The sequence below is a fragment of the Mytilus edulis genome, chromosome 14 (genome assembly GCF_963676685.1).
Source record: "Mytilus edulis chromosome 14, xbMytEdul2.2, whole genome shotgun sequence".
Classification (NCBI taxonomy): Eukaryota; Metazoa; Mollusca; class Bivalvia; order Mytilida; family Mytilidae; genus Mytilus; species Mytilus edulis.
In genome coordinates this window covers 63,108,403-63,128,833 of record NC_092357.1, presented here as the reverse complement: position 1 = coordinate 63,128,833, position 20,431 = coordinate 63,108,403, and the positions used below count along the sequence as shown (strand labels likewise).

General features: G+C 33.1%; 1 protein-coding gene across 1 annotated transcript in view; it reads left to right on the top strand.

Moving 5' to 3' along the window:
* The first annotated feature begins 1,709 nt into the window (after positions 1 to 1,709).
* Positions 1,710 to 20,431, top strand: part of LOC139504385 (ankyrin repeat domain-containing protein 17-like) — a 31,235-nt gene continuing 12,513 nt past the window's right edge. Inside the window, exons 1-2 of the mRNA XM_071294462.1 lie at positions 1,710 to 6,737; positions 8,851 to 9,687. Coding sequence (XP_071150563.1) covers positions 1,710 to 6,737; positions 8,851 to 9,687 — 5,865 coding nt within the window. The remainder of the gene's footprint in view (positions 6,738 to 8,850; positions 9,688 to 20,431) is intronic.

Sequence of the window (20,431 nt, the reverse complement as noted above, 5' to 3'; positions counted from 1 at the left end):
GTTATTGATTATAATTGGCCTTGCAGGAAATTTCAGTAACATTAAGTAACTTTTTAGGTGTTTTGTTTCAATTTTGTACATGTTAGTTATTTTTGTGCCTTGTATCGGTCTTCCGATTTTAGCATTTTGATTCTAATTTTAATGTTTGTGTTTATGTTGCGCTGTAAAAACATTGTTCTATGTTTCGATGAGCCCAAGCAAACGTGTTTATCCCAACACCTTTTTGGTAAGCCTGTCGAGAGTCAGAAGCCTATAGTTCAGTGGATCTAGTTTGTTGATGTCTGTCATATTAGTTTTTTCGTAAGTTATTTTTGTATACATTCGCCTGTTAGTTTTTTTGTACCATATCTCCTTTTTAAAGTATAATTTTTTTTATAATAAACACTGTAGAGGGATGTCAAAAATCGCCAAAGTTGTATCGCTGCATGAATTGTATACCAAATAGGATTTTAATACCTCAAATGTCGAATGCACTTCTTAAAAATGAAAACTTTAAAATATCGTAAGTTTTTAACAAAAACCATGGTGTTGGGACGTTTGACTTCATGAAAATGTATGAAAGAATAGAAAAAAAACTTACTCATAAAAGCTACATACAAGTACACATACAAGTATATGGCCAAAAATAAATATTCATTAGTTTGACATATTCTTAGTTTGTGCAACCTTTTTCATTTCAGAACACCTAGGGACAGAAATAAAGGAACAATTCCAAGATCATATTCAAAAGAATATTCGAGGTAAGAATTCTTATTTTTGCGTTATATGCAGAAGCGGCTTGTGTGTTGCTAGATAGAAATAGAAAATTCACTATTTGTGGGTCTATTCGCCATTTTGGACGAAATACTTATACATCCCGGCATTGTGTTTGTGTTATGTGATAACATTTGTATTATTCTTGTCTCCCATTTGCTAATGTACTTTGTCTTCATGCCGTTTTGTGTTTCCATGGTATATTTGACGTGGCTCTGTATGTATACAACTTATACAAACGTCACTTTGTTATTGTTCTATGATAATTTCTAATTTATTGTCTTTTAATTTTGCTAATGTTCTGTGTCTATATGTCTTTTTGTGTTTCTTTGATACACATTTCGTGGCACTGTACTAGCACATCACGTTATTGTGTTATTGTGCTATTGTAAATGTTCGCATTTTTGGCTTTCATTTTTTGCTGGTGTGCTTTGTCTTTATGCCTTTCAATTCTTCTTTGTTAAATATGTGTTTGTTGTTGTGGTGAATAAGATTGTAACACAAGTCTGACTGCAGTATCCCTACTTGTGACATTTTTACCTATTTGATCTTTTAGTTTGGTTCACACATGGCTGTCTATAAGATGGAATTTGATTCGCCTGTCATACAAGAGAGAAGTTTAGCTTGCTATTGAACCAGGTTTCATCCACCGTTTCTTTTTGAAATAATGCCTATATTAAGTCAGGAATATGACATAGGTTATACATTCGTGTGTTGTGTTTAAGCTTTTGATTTAGCCAGAATTTTATGGACTCCCGTTTTGAAATTTCTTAAGAGTTCAGTATTTTTATGATCTCGATTTTTACAACCTGATATATGATCAACACAATTCATGAAAAACAATAACATATAAAAAAAACTGAAGCAATTTCTATTCATGGGAAAACAGAGTGATTCAATTTAAGAAAAAAATATGTTTCTTATTTTTGGAAACAGGCAGTTATTAAAATTGATCAATGGTATCACATTACTTTGTAGCTCAACATCAAGATGAACTTGAAGAATGGAAACAAGACGAAACATTATTTGTAGAAACCAGAGGAACACGTTACATAATGAGGTCGTTATATTTAAACAATTGTATTACTGTAACAGGAAGCTCAGGTTGTGGTAAATCTTCAAATATCCATCATGTTGCCTTACACTTTTGTGATAAATATGGATATGATATTATTCCGGTTTTGACAGGACCATCAGACATTATAAATTATTATGATAAAAGCAAAAGGCAAATATTTGTGGTTGATGACATTTGTGGAAAGGAATCGATCATCGAATATAAATTACAGATGTGGAGAGATTCTTCAGACATATTAGAGAAACGGTTTAAACTTCAAGACAAAAATTTGAAGAATGGAAATAATGTCAGTGTTTCAGATATGTCATATTCAAAACTACTAATTTCTTGCAGGCTGCATATATATAAAGAATCCAGCTTTCAACTCATGAAGTTACTAACAAGAGATGAATGTAATTTACTTTCTGAAGATTTAAGTCTTTTAAAAGAGGAGAGAATGCTTATGTTGCAAAAATATCTTGCAGATGACATGATTGACAATGTTAGTAAAGTTATGGCAAATGTGGATTTCTTTCCATTGCTATGTAAATTGTCAACAGACAAATCATATGATGAAGTAATTAAACTATTCACAGCTCCCGTAGAAAGAATTAAAATGAACATACATCATATCGTTAGAGGAAACTTGGTACATTTCTGTGCTCTTGTTTTGTGCATTCTTTTTAATGATGGATTTGATACAACATGGCTGAAATTAAAAGCTGCTCCTGATAAGATTAAAGGTAAACTCGAAGATATTGTCAAAGAGTTTGACATAGACCTAAACAAAGAAATTTCAAGAGGTACTTTAAAATCTGCGTTTACGACATTAGATGGAACCTGCTTTAAACAAAGAGGAACAGAAGTTAGAATGATACATGACAAAATTTATGAAATGGCTTCTGTTATCTGCGGACAGAAACTTCCAGAATGTTTCATAAAATATGCACCATCTATATGTGTTCGCGACAATTTCCGGTTTAAATCTATACAAGAAGAAACAGTGGCTGAAGATCTTATAATTCTTTCGGAGAACAACGAAGAAGAATATTTCGAAAGATTGTTATGTGACTTACGACAGTCCATTATTACAAGTACATTTCATAATAAACAATTAGTATATCAGTCGTTTATGAATAAGTTGATAACTTTTTTTGAAATGAGTAATGAAGTTAAAGTTTTGTTAAAGAGAATAGACACAGATAACGGCAAATTAAATGAATGTAATGAACTAAATCCGAAACTATCAAAAGATCACTCTGATAATTCCTTCCATACAACTCCTTTAATAGAATCAGCATCAAATGGTCACTATGATATAGTTTCTTTTCTGGTTGTGTATGTAGAGTGTAACGTAAATAATAAAGACGGAAACAACAGGACACCTCTTTATAAAGCTTCCAAGGGAGGACATACGACAGTAGTTAACTTTCTATTACTGAACAATGCTGATGTTTCTCTTTGTAACAAAAGTAAAGAATCTCCACTGTATGTTGCTTCTGAAGGGGGACATACAGAAACAGTGAAACTTTTGCTGCTGAATAATGCTGATATATCTCAGAAAGGTGATATCGGTCAATTTCCATTGCTAGCGGCAATAAAAGGAAAACATTCAGAAACATTTAAACTCTTACTGCAACACAATGCTGATGTTACTCAGGTTGACAATTACGGTACCTCGCCATTGAATGCTGCTTGTATTGGACAACAATTAGATATGGTTAAACTTTTACTGCAGCGAAATGCGGACGTCTTTCGGCGTGACAATTTTGGAGATACTGCACTGAGTTCATCTTGCTTCGCTGGACAACTTGATCAAATCAAGTTGCTTCTCAAACACAAGGCAGATATTACTGACAGGAACATTTCTGGTCAGTCTTTATTGCATTCAGCATGCTTTGGTGGATCTGTTGATACGATAAGGTTTTTACTGCAAAAACAGCTTGATGTCAACCTGTGTGACCTTAACCAAGAGACACCTTTGTATCAAACATGTATTTGGGGACGTTTAAACATGCTGAATATAGTTGAACTATTGTTGCAAAACAATGCTAATGTTTTCCTTTGTAACAAAGAAGGGAAGACTCCCCTGTATGCAGCATGTAAGAGAGGTAACACGGATACAGTAAAAATATCACTGCAGTATAAAGCTGATATAAACAAACGTAACAATGATGGTGAGTCACCATTGTATATTGCATGCCAGGGAGGCTACAAGGATATAGTAGAAATATTACTGCAAAATAAAGCTGATATAAACAAGCGTGATATTTGTGGTGAGTCTCCTTTGTATATTTCATGTCAGGGAGGCTACAAGGATATAGTGGACATATTGCTGCAGAACAAGGCTGATATAAACAAGTGTAATAGTGATGATCAGACTCCATTGTATATCGCCTGCCATAAAGGACATTTTAGTGTAGTGAAATTGCTACTCCAGATAAATGCGAATGTATTAAAAGGTAACATTTATGGACGTTTTCCGTTGCATGTTGCTATTAATAGTAGATGTGATGATATAGTTGAACTTCTATTGCAGACGAATGTCGATGTCACACAGTGCGACAATAATGGACAGTCGTCGTTGTTCATTGCTTGCACAAAAGGCCATACGAACACTGTAAAATTGTTACTGCAGAAAAATGCTAATGTTTTAAAATGTAGCAATGATGGTGATTCCCCATTATCAATTGCCTGTGCAAGGGGCTATAGAGATATAGTAAAACTGTTACTACAGCATGGTGCTGATGTTTCGAAGTGTAATAGTAAAAGAGAATCTGCATTAATAAAGGCTTGTACGGGAGGCTTCACTGCTATAGTAAAGTTGTTACTGCAACATAAAGCGGACGTGTATAATTGTAACAGTAAAGGACAAACCGCAGTGTTTATGGCATGTGTGAATGGACATGCAGATACAGTGAAACTATTACTCGATAGGAAAGCACATGCATCTAAGTGTGACAGTGATGGAACGTCCCCATTATATATGGCTAGTGAAAAAGGATATACAGATACAGTCAAAATTTTACTGCAAAATAAAGCTGATATCTTTAAATGCAACAAATATGGAGCGTCTCCACTTTATGGCGCCTGTGAAAATGGACACATAGATGTAGTAAACATGCTGCTACAACACAATGCAGATGTTTTACAATGCACAAAAACAGGACAATCTCCTTTGTATGTTGCATGCGTAAAGAAATATATAAGTATAGTGAAACTTTTATTGCAGAACAATGCTGATGTCTCACAGTGTAACAATTGCGGATATTTTCCATTGTATATGGCAAGTATCGTCGGCGAAACAAGAATAGCAACAATGCTGCTGCAACACTCTGCTGATGTTTTCCAATGCGACAGGTTTGGAGAGTCTTCACTGTATGCAGCCTGCAGAAGTGGGAAAGTAGATACAGTAAAATTGTTGTTGAAGAACAATGCTGATGTCTCTCAGTGTGACAGTCATGGGCAGTCTCCTTTGGGTGTGGCTTGTACAGGAGGATATACAGATATAGTGCAACTTTTATTGGAGAATAATGCTAATATAAATCACTGTATTGGTAATGAACAGTGTCCTTTGCATACAGCTTGTAATGGAGGCCATGTTAATACAATGGCATTTTTAATACATAACAATATTAATGCCTGTCAGTGTCATAAAAATGGAATGTCAGTTTTGTATAAAGCCTGTAAGCGGGGGTATTCTTACATTGTGACATTGTTATTGGAGAAAAATGCCTTTACTTGTGGCAGTAATAGAGAGTCTTTGTTGTTAACGGCCTGTATAGAAGGACACACAGATATAGTGAAACTGTTACTAAAGGACAAGACTGACGTGACACTGTCTAACATTGATGGAAAGTCTTTATTATACACGGCTTGTAAAGAAGGGCATAAAGATATAGTGGAACTGTTACTGCAGAAAAATGCTGATGTCTCTGAGTGTAATATTGATTTATTACATGTGTCATGCAAGGAAGGGCATACAGCTGTAGTGGAATTTTTACTACAAAACAATACAGATGTTTCTCAATGTAATATTAATGGAGAGTCTTTATTGTTTATGGCTTGTGAAGGGGGACATGAAGATACAGTACGACTGCTACTTAAAAAAAACGCGAACGTCGCACAGTGTAACAACGATGGAAAGTCACCATTATACGTGACATGTGAATGGGGACATGGACATATAGTACCATTATTACTTGAAAACAAAGCCGATGTTTCTCAGTGTGAACACCAAGATGGGCAATCACCGTTACATGTTGTTTGTGATTCCTCTAAACAACGTTTATGGAGAGGTTCAGATTTTGGAAGACAATTTAACTATTTCAAAATCGTACTCCTGTTAATTGAACGTAATGCACATGTTGGTATGCGTAATAAAAAAGGATTGACACCAATTCATTATGCCCGTAAATCCAATAACGAAAACATTGTAAAATTTCTCGAAGATATTTTCATACAGCAGAATAATGCTGTTGTCTCTACGTATATCATTGACGAAGTTTCGTTATTATTTCAAGCATGCAAAGAAGGACAAACACTAGCAGTGGAGGAATTTTTACTACAGACCGATACAGATGTTTCGAAATGTAATAGTGATGGAGAGTCTTTATTGTTTATGGCTTGTGAAGGGGGACATGAAGATACAGTACGACTGCTACTTAAAAAAAACGCGAACGTCACACAGTGTAACAAAGATGGAAAGTCACCATTATACGTGGCATGTGAATGGGGACATGCAAATATAGTGAAATTGCTTCTTGAAAACCAAGCCGATGTTTCTCAGTGTGAACACCAAGACGGGCAATCACCGTTACACACAGCTTGTGATGTCTCTAAGCAACATCTATGGAACTATACAAATGTTCAAAGAAATTGGAACATTTTTAAAATTATTAAACTTTTAATTAGATACCATGCAGATGTAAGCATGCGTAATATAAGAGGTTTAACACCGATTCATTTTGCCCGTGAATCCAATAATCAAAAAGTAGTTAATTTTCTCCAAGGTATTTTTGTCTTCAAAATAATAAGAAATATGGAATTATTTGGTCATTATTGACGGCATCGTCCCATATATCGTTGTACTATCTGGTTTTTTATATGTCAGTTTCTCGTTGCCAATTAAATACAATGTTATTCTATGAAATAAGTACTTAGATAAACCAATTGTTCAATCAAATACAAATATTGTTATTCATTCGTAAAATAACAATCTATGTTTATCCATTTCTTCTTGTTTTTCCTTTACGTATTTCATTTGACTCATTCATTTTATACAGTATGCTTGCATTGCTTACTTTATCAGAATTGTATGTGCAGCTAAACCATCCAGTCGTTGAAATTATTAAAAAACACAGCATATTCGCATAACTATTCATGGATGATATTGTTCCCTTTGAGTTTCAAATTAAAGGATGGATGAACAATTAACTATTGTTAACAATCAATTCGCAATGAGCACCATGGACAATGTTTAAAATTGTAATAAAAGATTAAACACTACAGAAAGTAGAATGAAGAAAAGATTTATGAAAGAGAACTTCACTATTTGTTACATGTCAGATATTACATCATATCTTTTCAGTTCTCTCTCTTTGTAAAGAGTTCAGCAACCAAAGTGAAACTGTAAAATTCAAATACAATGTAAGTTGTATAATAGCAGTTATGTATTTTAACAAATTATATGTATCATACTGTTTGATCATCCCACCAAAATATTATTTAAAGTGTTTCAAAGTTTTTTAATTAATTTTTGTAAGACATGTACAGGTATAAACTGTTTACTATATTTGAGATATTTCCCAGTTGATATGTAATCGATCGACAGTTGTAGCCGTGTGTCGTTCTTTAAAAAAAAAGAATATTATAAGATAAGAAGATCTTCTTTGTTGTTAATATTTATAACGATTTTGAATACTACTATTTTATATGCAATTTCTTATACAATATGAAAGTGCCAAAACATGGTCATGATTTTATGGGCTTGTAAATAACATGCATTGTATATATTTTTCTTATGTTAAGCCAACATGATTTTGAAAATTTGACCATCATTTGAATTTAAAGTATAATTTTATTGTACCAGATTTTATGCATTTTTGAAAAATATTGATACTAAGAACATTGAGAAAGATTTATTTCATATTTGAATTATGAAAGGTTTTGAGTAGACCAGTAGATTTCACTGTAATATGTATGTGTTTAACAACTAGTAGATGTTATTTGGATGTGACATGGTATGTCATATGAGTTTGTGTATCAATTATATGCCATTGCTTGATATGGTGATAGTGTTTAGTTTGTTTTTGTTATTTATAATTTGAACATTATTTATCATGTTTATTATCTATGAAGATTTATAGTTGGAATTCTATTGATAACTAGTATTTATGAACAAATTTTGATTACTTTGAGGACTTTCTCTGTTTATATATTAAATTGTAAGTGTGTACTCTAGTTTTTGGTGGGGTTCGTGTTGTTTATTCTTTAGTTTTCTATGTTGTGTCATGTGTACTATTGTTTTTCTGTTTGTCTTTTTCATTTTTAGCCATGGCGTTGTCAGTTTGTTTTAGATTTATGAGTTTGACTGTCCCTTTGGTATCTTTCGTCCCTCTTTGATTAATATGATAGTGTTAAGTTTATTTTTTATATGTATAATTTGAACATTATTGACTATCTATGAACAACTTATTACTTTAAAGGGCTTTCTCTATTTTATATTGAATTGTAATCGTGTGCCCTTGATTGATATGATGATTGTCTTAAGTAAATTTTTGGTATTTCAAGTTAGAATATTATTGATGACCAATGAACAAATATTGATTACTTTTATAATTTTCTCTTATGGAAATTGAATTGCACTTGTGTGTCCTTGATTGTTATAATGTTTGTTTAGAATTTTTTATATACATCTATTTGAACTTTCTTTCATTTTATACTTTGATTGAGAAAACTTAAGAATGAAAGATATAAAACAGTTTTTTCTATGCCTGTGTAGCATTTATATTTCTATGTTTAATTTAATGTTATTAAAGATTCTTTCGGAGAACAACGAAGAAGAATATTTCGAAAGATTGGTATGTGACTTACGACAGTCCATTATTGCAAGTACATTTCATAATAAGCAATTAGTATATCAGTCATTTATGAATAAGTTGATAACGTTTTTTGAAATGAGTAATGAAGCTAAAGTTTTGTTAAAGAGAATAGACACAGATGGTTGCAAATTAAATGAATGTAATGAACTAAATCCAAAACTATCAAAAGATCACTCCGATAATTCCTTCCATACAACACCTTTAATAGAATCAGCATCAAATGGTCACTATGATATAGTTTATTTTCTGGTTGTGTATGTAGAGTGTAACGTAAATAATAAAGACGGAAACAACAGGACACCTCTTTATAAAGCTTCCAAGGGAGGACATACGATAGTAGTTAACTTTCTATTACTGAACAATGCTGATGTTTCTCTTTGTAACAAAAGTAAAGAATCTCCACTGTATGATGCTTCTGAAGGGGGACATACAGAAACAGTGAAACTTTTGCTGCTGAATAATGCTGATATATCTCAGAAAGGTAATATCGGTCACTTTCCATTGCTAGCGGTAATACATTCAGAAACATTTAAACTCTTACTGCAACACAATGCTGATGTCACTCAGGTTGACAAATACGGTACCTCTCTATTGAATGCTGCTTGCATTGGACAACAGTTAGATATGGTTAAACATTTACTGCAGCGAAATGTGGGCGTCTTTCGGGGTGACAATTTTGGAGATACTGCAGTTCATCTTGCTTCCTTGGACAACTTGATCAAATCAAGTTGCTTCTCAAACATAAGGCAGATATTACTGACAGGAACATTTCTGGTAAGTCTTTATTGCACAGAGCATGCTGTATACAATAAAGACTTACCAGAAATGTTCCTGTCAGTCCTGTTGTGTCATGTTTACTATTGTTTGTCCTTTTTTTCTTTTTTTTTGCCATGGCGTTGTCAGTGTATTTTTTGATTTATGAGTTTGACTGTCTCTCTAGTATCTTTCGTCCTCTCTTGTAGGTTTCCAACCCATCTCGTGTGGGTGCAATTGACTTCAATCTTAATTGACTAGGATTGTCAGTTTTTTTATCCGGGGTTGCCTCCTCCACATAGAAAAATTGACAGCCATGAAGTAGCCTACATGCAGTGCATAACAGTTGCGTTACCCCCCCCCTCCCCCCAAAAAAAATAAATCCAAAGATACTTAAAAAAAACTTCGATCACAGACAAAATATGAATGTTAATATTGAAAGGAAAACAAAATCCTTTCATTAGTAAAGTAAGGAAAAAGGAGAAATAAAAAAAATGAAAATTCTGCTATGATTATACTGTACTTTGGTTAAAAATCATAAAATTTCAAGGTTTAATAAAGTTATTGATATTGAAAAAAGTTGAACTACAAGCTTGACTCAAATGTTACAGATGCTGATTGCAAAAAATTAGAATTATTATAAATAGGTCCTAAACCAAAATTATACTGACTGTGTCAGAAAAAATAAAAAATCCTACCATCATGTTCTTCATAATTTTTTATACTTGTCCCATCCAGCTTGAAGAATAATGCTGCTATTTGTTTATCCTTTAGTCTTGCTAGCTGGTCCTCCATTAGTGCAGTTAGAGGACGTACAACCAACACATTGAAGGCACTCTTCTCTTGTTTAAGAAGCTCTGTATACATGGTATACATAACACAATGATTCACATATAATAGTTTATTTTTTTTGGAAAGACAAAAGCAATTGACAAATGTATTGAAAATGAAATAAGACATATATTTTACTTCCTTCCCAAAAAAATTGAACATTGAATTAACACCACTGTTCCAGTGGGAGGTTTGATTACTAAAATTTCTATAAAACTTTCAATTTCATTATCAACATATCTAAGTCAGGACCATGCACATTGCATGTATACATGAACATACTTACGTATCTATTGAACGCTTGAAAACAAGATCAAGCAAGCCCTCTCAAATTGGTATTTATAGTTTGTCTTTCTTTAATTGGTATATCATGTATATTACACTATTGTTTCAGTTCGAGTGAAGGTTGGAGCGTATTAATCCATTTCTAAGTCAGAAACCTGATATTTTGTGTCTGTCTTTTGTTGATGTGGTTCATAAGTATTTGTTGATTCAATATAAACAGTTGATTTTCCAGTTTAAATGGCGTATAACTAGTAATAATGTATGGTGCCCTTTATAGCTTATGTGCAGTGTCTCAATGCCATTCAAACCACATCTTATACCTATATCATAATCTGTACCTAGCTGGACATGAACAATCATGCTTTTTCTATAGCCAACTGGCAAATTACATATCACATCTCTCCCCTGTAGAATGTGATTAACAGCATCCGCCTGTTTTGGTTTTAACTTTACAGACAGACCTCTCAACTCCATATCTTTAATCCACCAAAAAAAAATCAACTTTAATTACACTTGTCAGTGTTAAAAACAATATAGAAATATGAAAAAAAAATACATGTATATATTATCAATTACTATTTTACAAATATAGCCTTTGTATGAGGTCGATACAAGGGTATATTAATCTGAAAGAAGGACTGAGGACGAAATCCGAGGTCTATAAACTTCTGTTGGTCGATATATCCTGTATTGACCTCATACAAAGGCTATATTTTTTACGTTATTAATTTCCGACCATATTTGTATCAAAATCGCCATTTGATTTGGTAGGAATTTTATAGATATCATATTGTCTCCTTGAAAATAACAAAATATTAGTTGTTATTTCAATTGTTTTTTTTTTGTTTTTTTTTTTGTCATCTTATGTATTTGAAGAATTTTTTCGTCAAATAATCGATCACAGTTATCATTGGTTTCAAAAGGTTTAAGATCGTTCAACAATATCCTGAAATTCATCACATGACGTCACAAAGTATATCAGTTTTTAAGTCATTTAAAAATAACCGTGCAATATGCTTTTTACTGTGCAATATGCATTTTGCTATCCGCCGTTTTTTCTACTTTCGAATATATATAGTTTAGCATGTGACTATCCCTTAACGAATCAAATTTGTTAAAAAATACGAATTAATGATATTCAGATATATAATTTAATTTAGAAGCAGTATATATTTTTTCTGATTATTGAGATTAAATCTGTTATCTAGTTGTCTAAGACAAGATAACCAATCAGAGGTCTGCAATAATGGCCTATGCTATATTAATATATTTTAAAAGGTTCGTAAGGTAGACATTCTCCTGTTATTTAAGAAATCTTTTGTATTGATACATGCATGATACAAAAAGGTTTAATTGTGAAATCTTACACTGACAATTTCATCCCCCATTATATCTATGATAGAAGTACATGACATTGTATTATAGTATGACATGTTTTTTGGGAAATATTGTTTTATTTGAATAAGATACAAAAATATCATTGGACATACTTCCATCGATTCAAATTTTACAATTAAATCATAGATCCTTAACCAGATAAAAAACAACAATATTTGTATAGTTTTACTCTGTCTATGAAAGACAAAATTTGGTTCCTTTTTTTTTGCAGGAGTTACTTTTACAGTATAGTTTTGTCTTTTCTTTTCTATCTCACCGTTATTGTTAGATTACAAACTCCTGTACATTAATTATATTTCCATGAAAAAGACGCTAAAAGTTTATGCAAAATGCCACTCCCCCTTTTTTATTTTCTGGTAGTTATTGCTACAATGTATCCAGAAACGAGGATTTTATTTAATGGTATACTAAAAGCCAGACATAGCATCTATACAATTAAATTATTTCATAGAAAATAATCCCAAACAGTTATTTTGTTTAAAGTAAACTTCCCCTTATCATACCGGTAAGCCAGGTTTGCAGGCAGTTGAAAAGTTGGAAAACGTAAACAAAGAAGTTCGCATGTACACACTTTCAACAGAATGGTCAAATGGCTTTAAAATATCGTTACGTTAAAATTGAACCATAAAAGTTAATATTAAAATATGTTTTGAATGTCTGTATATGCAATTAACGAAAAAATGTATGCATGCGCTGCGGATGATTAAGTTCTGCAAGATCTTGCACATGTGAGTACGGCTGAAGGCAAGGGTGTTAAACGCAGGACTTCTGGAAAGTTCGGAGAGCCAACAACCTTGCTGCGGAAGTTGGTTGACTGCAGAAACAATGACGTTTTGGATTGGCATTACATTTCCACTTAGTTATGGTATATGGGAATATATATATATATATATATATGTATGTGTTTCGGTTGAAATGTGTATATAAAAGTAAAATTATGATTTAGCTGGTTCCACTGTCTGATGGTATGAGAAAACATATGGGATTGCTACGATTTCATGAACTATTTTGTATTAATCTTGCGCGCAGTCTGTCCAGTAGTGTAGGCTAGTTTCATGAGTTTATCATATATGTCGGACTTATAGTGTTACGATACTGTTACAGACATATCTGGCAGCTCGTCTTTGGACCATCTCGATTTGAAGGTTTATTTAACTGTGAGAAAGTTTCATACTGTACATGCTATGCGGTATGGGCTTTGCTCATTATTAAAGGCCTTACGGTGACCTATAGTTGTTAATGTCTGTGTCATGTTGGTGTCTTGTTAGTAAGAGATATTGTGGAGATAATTGTGCAAATCGTGATACAAGCATGAAATTTGGTATAGAGGTTGACTAAACAATAATTAAAAAAAGTCAGCTGCTGGCCATCAAAAATTTTCATTTTTTCAAGATGGCCACCGCTCGTTTTAAAAATGGCATCATTTCCAATTCGCTACATTTCGTAAATCCTTTGAAAGCTTTGCTATAGGTATAATCCAAAGTCTATTTTGATAAAACGTAAATAACAGTTCATAAAGTACGATAAAGCAATGCATAAATGACGAAAAAGTGAGTTCCGGTTAAAAAATGGCGGCAATTACGTTGAAAATGGCTACATTTCGTAAATCCTTTTAAAGCTGTGTTTAAGGTTTAATCCAAAGTAGTGTTTGATAAAACGAAAATAACAGTTCCTAAAGTAGGATGAAACAATACATAAAACACAAAAAAGTTACTTCCGGTTCCAAAATGGTTGCCAAAACGTTGAAAACGGCTACATTTCGTAAGTCCCTTGGAAGCTGTTTTGTAGGTATAATCCAATGCAAGTTTTGATAAAACTTAGATTACTGTTCCTAAAGTACGATGACACACTACATTAACGACGAAAAAGTAACTCCTGGTTCCAAAATAACGACAAAAACATATTAAATTTCATCATTTTTTCATTTTCTTCTAATTTAAAGGAGATATCACTTAATTTGCTAAGTTCAAATACATAGTTTGGTTAGAAAAAGGCAGTTTGCAGTCGGTAATATTATCTGACAGTTGCCAACAGAAACGCGTACAAGGTAAGCCAGAACGGAATCGTTTGCAGTTATCAACAACGCTGGATGTTTTGCATCCGCTTTTCAAAAGTTTCTGATACGAGGGTGCAAATGAGCCAAAGAAGTTCATTTTAGTTTCCAACTGTCAGTGTTTGTTTTTCTTTCATCCAAACCCAGTGTTCATGACTTGGTACATTGTATGTGTACCGGTCGAATGCACACATCCGGTTGAGCCCACCTTGATATGCTTCTCTTTCGATGTGATCCGGTAAACATCTTGTAGGGGGAATAGCATCATAAGGGCGCTGCTTCCTGACAAATGTTTCAGATCGTGCTTTGTTAACAGCAAGTGTTGATGTTGACGTACATGATACAAGCAAATGCTTTTATGATGTTCATGTCTCTGTCTTCATACAAAACTAAAGCGAGCAACAACATTCTTAACATCTGGAAATAATTCCAATGTCTGCCAAGCTGACCTATTTACTTTCCCACAAAATGCTGACACAGTGTCACATTTACAGAATGCATGGAAGGAAATAATAGCAGATGCACGAGGACTAATCACATTTGATATTTCATATACATGAAGCCATCGAAAGTCTTTATTCCCTTTAAAAGCTATCCACACGTTTTCCATACCTAATACTACGAGAGCTGCAATACTAATACTACTACATCTGTATCAGTACTACTTAAAATTACTTTTATCAACCATTTTCCGCAGCAAGCTTATCATGGACAAACATACGTGTATCTGCTTGTTCTTGGTTATAAAGGGATAGCTGGGAAGTATCCGTATTGAAACATTTCACCTTGAGTAACATAAACATTTTTATAAGTCTTTAACATTTTTGTACAAATCTTACGACTGTTCTAGAAGAAAGTAAAATCAGAAGATGGAACTCGGTCATCACTTTAGAAAGCATTTGACTCTTTTAAAAAAATCCTTTTGTGTTTTCGTTAGAGTCTTCTTCATGATGTGGTCCATCTGTTTTAGAATGACTAAAACCACTATTTCGTCCAAATTCATCTACCAGTCTACTGACATCCATCCATTCCATCGTCTCAAGGGGATCTTCGGTGGCACCAACATCGCCCTTCACAATTGCATTATTCTGTGTTTGTGCCTGATAAATCGTGATATAAGAAAAAACTTGCAGGTCTTACGTACAGTGAAATTACCATTGTCACCATGTTAGTAATGCTCGTGAAGGGAAGTCATATCTTGGAGATGGATCCGAAACAGTCAAACATACTTTTCATAGTCTGGACAAACACAATACGGTATCATGCTTGATATGGAATGTTTGTGAGGTACGATATCTGACTCATAAAATGGGCGTACCCCCGAAAGAACAAAAGTTCTTAATTTACAATTGAACAACAGATATTAAATTGTGGTCGAGATGACTGTCTTTCCTTGCGCCAGTCTATCAAATAATCGAACAACATAAAGTCATTAGATATATTTTCTGCGTTAAGCCATTAATGGCACAAGCAAAACACACGCAGTTATCTGATTCGCATGTTTAGACTTAGGTTTATTTGAAAATATATAAAAATAATATTACGTTCTATGTGTTGCAATGTCGGCTTCAGTGAGGCACAAGTCCATCCACTTTCAGGCAATATATCCCCATGAATTTTGAAACAAACCATTTTAATGTACTGTCCACCAAACAAAACGATAACCTTATCTTCTCTGTACAAATCTGGCCATTCATAATGAACTTACTTACCCAATACCAAAAGTATTTGATCTGCAGCTATAATTGATGTTTGGCCAGGATTTTGAAAGTTTAACCACTTTTCCACCTATCCATAGTATGATTGATCAATTCAACTGAATGGGCGTGTTTTCAAACGGTGGCATCATAGAAGTTACAGTTACTTGAATAGAAGAGTATAATTTTTTAGAGGAATGAAATGACGACCAAGATATGTTTACGAATTCAAATCCTCCTCTTGATCTGTTACATGAACTATGATTTACATCAGTGTGCCCTGATAGTGAGTGCAAATCGCTCTGTATGTCTATAAATAGTTTGCGCATGCACAAACTCGATAAAAACGCATTTATTTCATAACTTTAAATAATTTTGTCAAATCAATTCATGATATCATTAAAAATTATATTTTTTCGCGCATGCGCAAACCATGAAGAGTAAAATATGTATTTCTATTAGATACGTCAAATGCAAGGAATGTCGCCGCCAAACCATAAAATATTTCCACTAAAAGAAGGTCAAGGAACACGTTTTGTAGAAAAATAAGTATTTTTGAAATCGAAAAAGCAGCCATTTTTGAAAAAGGTCGTGGCCATCTTGATTTTTTTTCATGGCCAGCAGTTTTTTCTTAAAAAGTATATAATAATGATGCTTCGGGCTAATTGTTATGCTTGTATCATCATTTGCACAATTCCCCCGATTTTGCTTGCTAATATCTTCCACTATGTGGACAGTTGCCTTATTTGCATTCATACCAAATCTTCTTTTTTATATGAATATTCCAGATTTATTCGAACTAGCGCAAGATATACCTGTATTTTGATGTTCTGACATGATGTTTGAAAGTTTCTTTTTAGGAAGCCGACGATATCGATGTGTTGCCATAAGTTATGATGTTATTTGTATGTTTTGACGATTTTAAGTTTGCTTATGTTCTAGTTCAGATTACAATTTTTGTTTTTCTTTCAATTAAGAAATATATCTTGCATACTGCATATCTATCTTCAACTGAAAAAAACTTAAAATAACCTACTCCTAGTAGGTTTGTGTGGTAAAATGTTCATAACAAGCTTTCTGGTTACTTTTGGCGTTTGTTGCCGTCTCTAGGAAACATTTACATCACGAGTTGGTTGACCGTTATGGAATAACCGTTTCACAAATGATATCGGATATGTTCCTTACGTCGTAACTACAATCCCCTTCCCTTTCATGAATGTGACCTACCGAATTAAGACTATTTACCGACTTTGTAATCACATAAGCAACACGACGGGTGCCACATGTGGAGCAGGATCTGCTTACCCTTCCGGAGCACCTGAGATCACCCCTAGTTTTTGATGGGGTTCGTGTTGTTTATTCTTTAGTTTTCTATGTTGTGTCATGTGTACTATTGTTTTTCTGTTTGTCTTTTTCATTTTTAGCCATGGCGTTGTCAGTTTGTTTTAGATTTATGAGTTTGACTGTCCCTTTGGTATCTTTCGTCCCTCTTTTAAAATCATGATCTTTAATGTTGTTATAATTGCCACACAAAACAGTTGTACTAGTTACCTATGTAACAAATATACATCTTCCAATTGACAATACAATTGCTTTTCAAATGACAGCATTTATAAGTAAGAATCAATGCTATTTCACAAATTAAAATCCTACAAGATGTACAAAAGTAACACATTATTCAGTGTCATTTGATAAAGATAAATATCAAGGCCGGACATAACTAAGTTCTACGGAATAGAGATGCATGATAGTCAACTCCTCAGTCACTCTCACTTAAAAATATCTTGATGTGATACATTCAGTAACTACGTTTAATTCTAATTTTGTGAGACGCTGAATACTGCAAAACTTATAATTGTTTTTTATAAGTTAGACCGTAAGGGATCCCAGAGTAACCATTTAACTTCAAAAGACGGAAGGGTATTGTTTTTTTTTTGTTCGAGTCAGAGTTTTTTAAGTTTGTCTATCAAATCATTTTTTTCGTCAAAACTTGACTACATAAAGTATGGATAAATCTGGATTCAGAATATTTTTGTTTTTGTCATCTGCTTGACTACAATATATATTTTTCCATCAAATTGGTGTCAGATTATTTGTTTATGGGGATATACACCCCCTGCCCTTTTTGAAGTTAAAGGGTCGTTCCCTTAGTTTTCTCAATTGAAATGTATCCTTTTTTGAAATCTGGGCCTTTTATAAAATAATGATTCATTTAACAACGTAGTTAGATCTTTGGATGTTATTCTTGTTAAATTATTAAAACATAACTTATATGTATTGCTATGCAAATATATAAAAACTTATGGTCTTTCATCTCGTCTACACTATTTACCTAAAAGAGGGACGAAAGATACAAGAGGGACAGTAAAACTCATAAATCGAAAATAAACTGACAACGCCGTGCTAAAATGAAAAACACAAACAGACAAAGCAATAGTACACATGACACAACATATAAAACTAAAGAAAAAGCAACCAGAACCCCACCAAAAACTGGGAGTGGTCTCAGGTGCTCCGGAAGGGTACGCAGATCCTGCTCCACATGTGGCACCCGTCGTGTTGCTCATGTAATAACAAATCCGGTAAATAGTCCAATTCGGTAGGCCACATATGTTTGCATAGAAAATGGTTGTGCTTTTTTCTGATTGTTTATAACGTCTCTGCAATAAATCCGTTTTATTTGACTGACTGATATTCAGATACTTACATGCACAGTTTTTACAGAATTTACAATATGGCTGAAATTCGTTCTTTCTATAAATATGGGTATGTAATTAGCAACTGCACTTAGTAATTCAGTTTACCTTTCTTAAAATTGTAAAAAAAAGTAAGCTTATGTTCTAGTTTTAATTACAAATTCTGTTCATCTTTCAAATAATAACAAGTGTGGACACAGATCAGTGTGGTTAATATGTTTGGATGTTTGGCAGTGCTTTCTGACAGTAGAGAGTTGTCTGTTTTTACAATGGGGTTCTATATTTAAGTGTGTTGCATAATGACTGTCAGAACCGAACACTAATAATTAGCAGTTTTGTTTCTTTGATATTTAGTTTAAATGTCCAAGACTATGATGGAGACATTAATTTCACTGACTAACACATGATAATGATAAAATGTGTTCCACATCTTTGATTTTTGAAAGTTAGGAGAGGAACGCATTATGTGGATGTCTGCAAGATGTGATTTTGATATGGGAGATATTATTTGAGAATACGTATGCATGTACTATTTGTATGGGTTTATTTTGTGGTAGTGATTTCTTACTTTGGTTTGTCCACAAAAAAAAGGTTAAGGATCCGTCTTTTCCGTTTTACCATCAATAGTAAAAAGTTGACAATGCCTGACATGCTGCTTATCAGCTAGATGAGCCAGAAGGTACACTTCTGTATTGTTCTTTTATTAGTTCTTCTCTTTCGGAAATGTCTTCTCCGATGCCTGGTTAATTTAAAAAAAATAATTAATAAATATATCATGTATATTGAATACAACTGACGAACCGAAGAGATATATTTGGAGGGCGTTTAAATATACTTTCGGATAATCTATAACTTAAATAATTAAAAGTAACCTACTTCTAGGAGGTTTGAGTTGTAAACTGTCCCAGACATGCTTCCTGCTGGTTTTTAGTGTCGTTGGTTGCTGTCTCTCAGAAACATTTAAATATATAATCTTTAATGTTGTTATAAATGACACACACAACAGTTGTAGTAGTAATCTGTTTTACAAATTATACATCTTCCAATTGACAACATACCATTGCTTTTCAAATATAACAGCATTTATAAGTAAGAACCAATGCTATACCATAAATTGAAATTATACATTATGTACAAAACTAACACATTATTCAGTGTCATTTGATAAAAATAATGGTCAAGGGACACAACTCATAATGTGTTGCACCATGGCAGCCAGAACCGATCACTAATCATTAGCAGTGTTATGTATTTAATATTTAGTTTTAATGTCCAAGACTGTGATGGAAGCACTTATTTCATTGATTACCAAGTGATAATGATAAAGTGTGTAACACATAATTCATTTTTGAAAATTAGGAGAGGAACACATTATGTGCATTTCTCTGATGTGATTCTGATATGGGTGATACGCATGTATGTTCTATTTACATGGGTGTATTTATGTTTCGTTGTGGTAGTGATTTCCTACTTTGGTTTTTCCACAAAAATAGTGAAGGATCCTTCATTTCTGTTTCAGTATTATTAGTAACAAATTTCGTTTATATGTCGAAATTGTTTCTCAGAAGATATTTAATGGTTTTAAGTAATGACAATGCCTGACATTATTTTAAGTAATGACAATGCTTGACATCATTTTAAGTAATGACAATGCCTGACATCATTTTAAGTAATGGCAATGTCTAACATCATTTTAAGTAATGACAATGCCTGACATCATTTTAATTAATGACAATGCCTGCCATCATTTTTAGTAATGACAATGCCTGACATCATTTTAAGTAATGACAATGCCTGACATCATT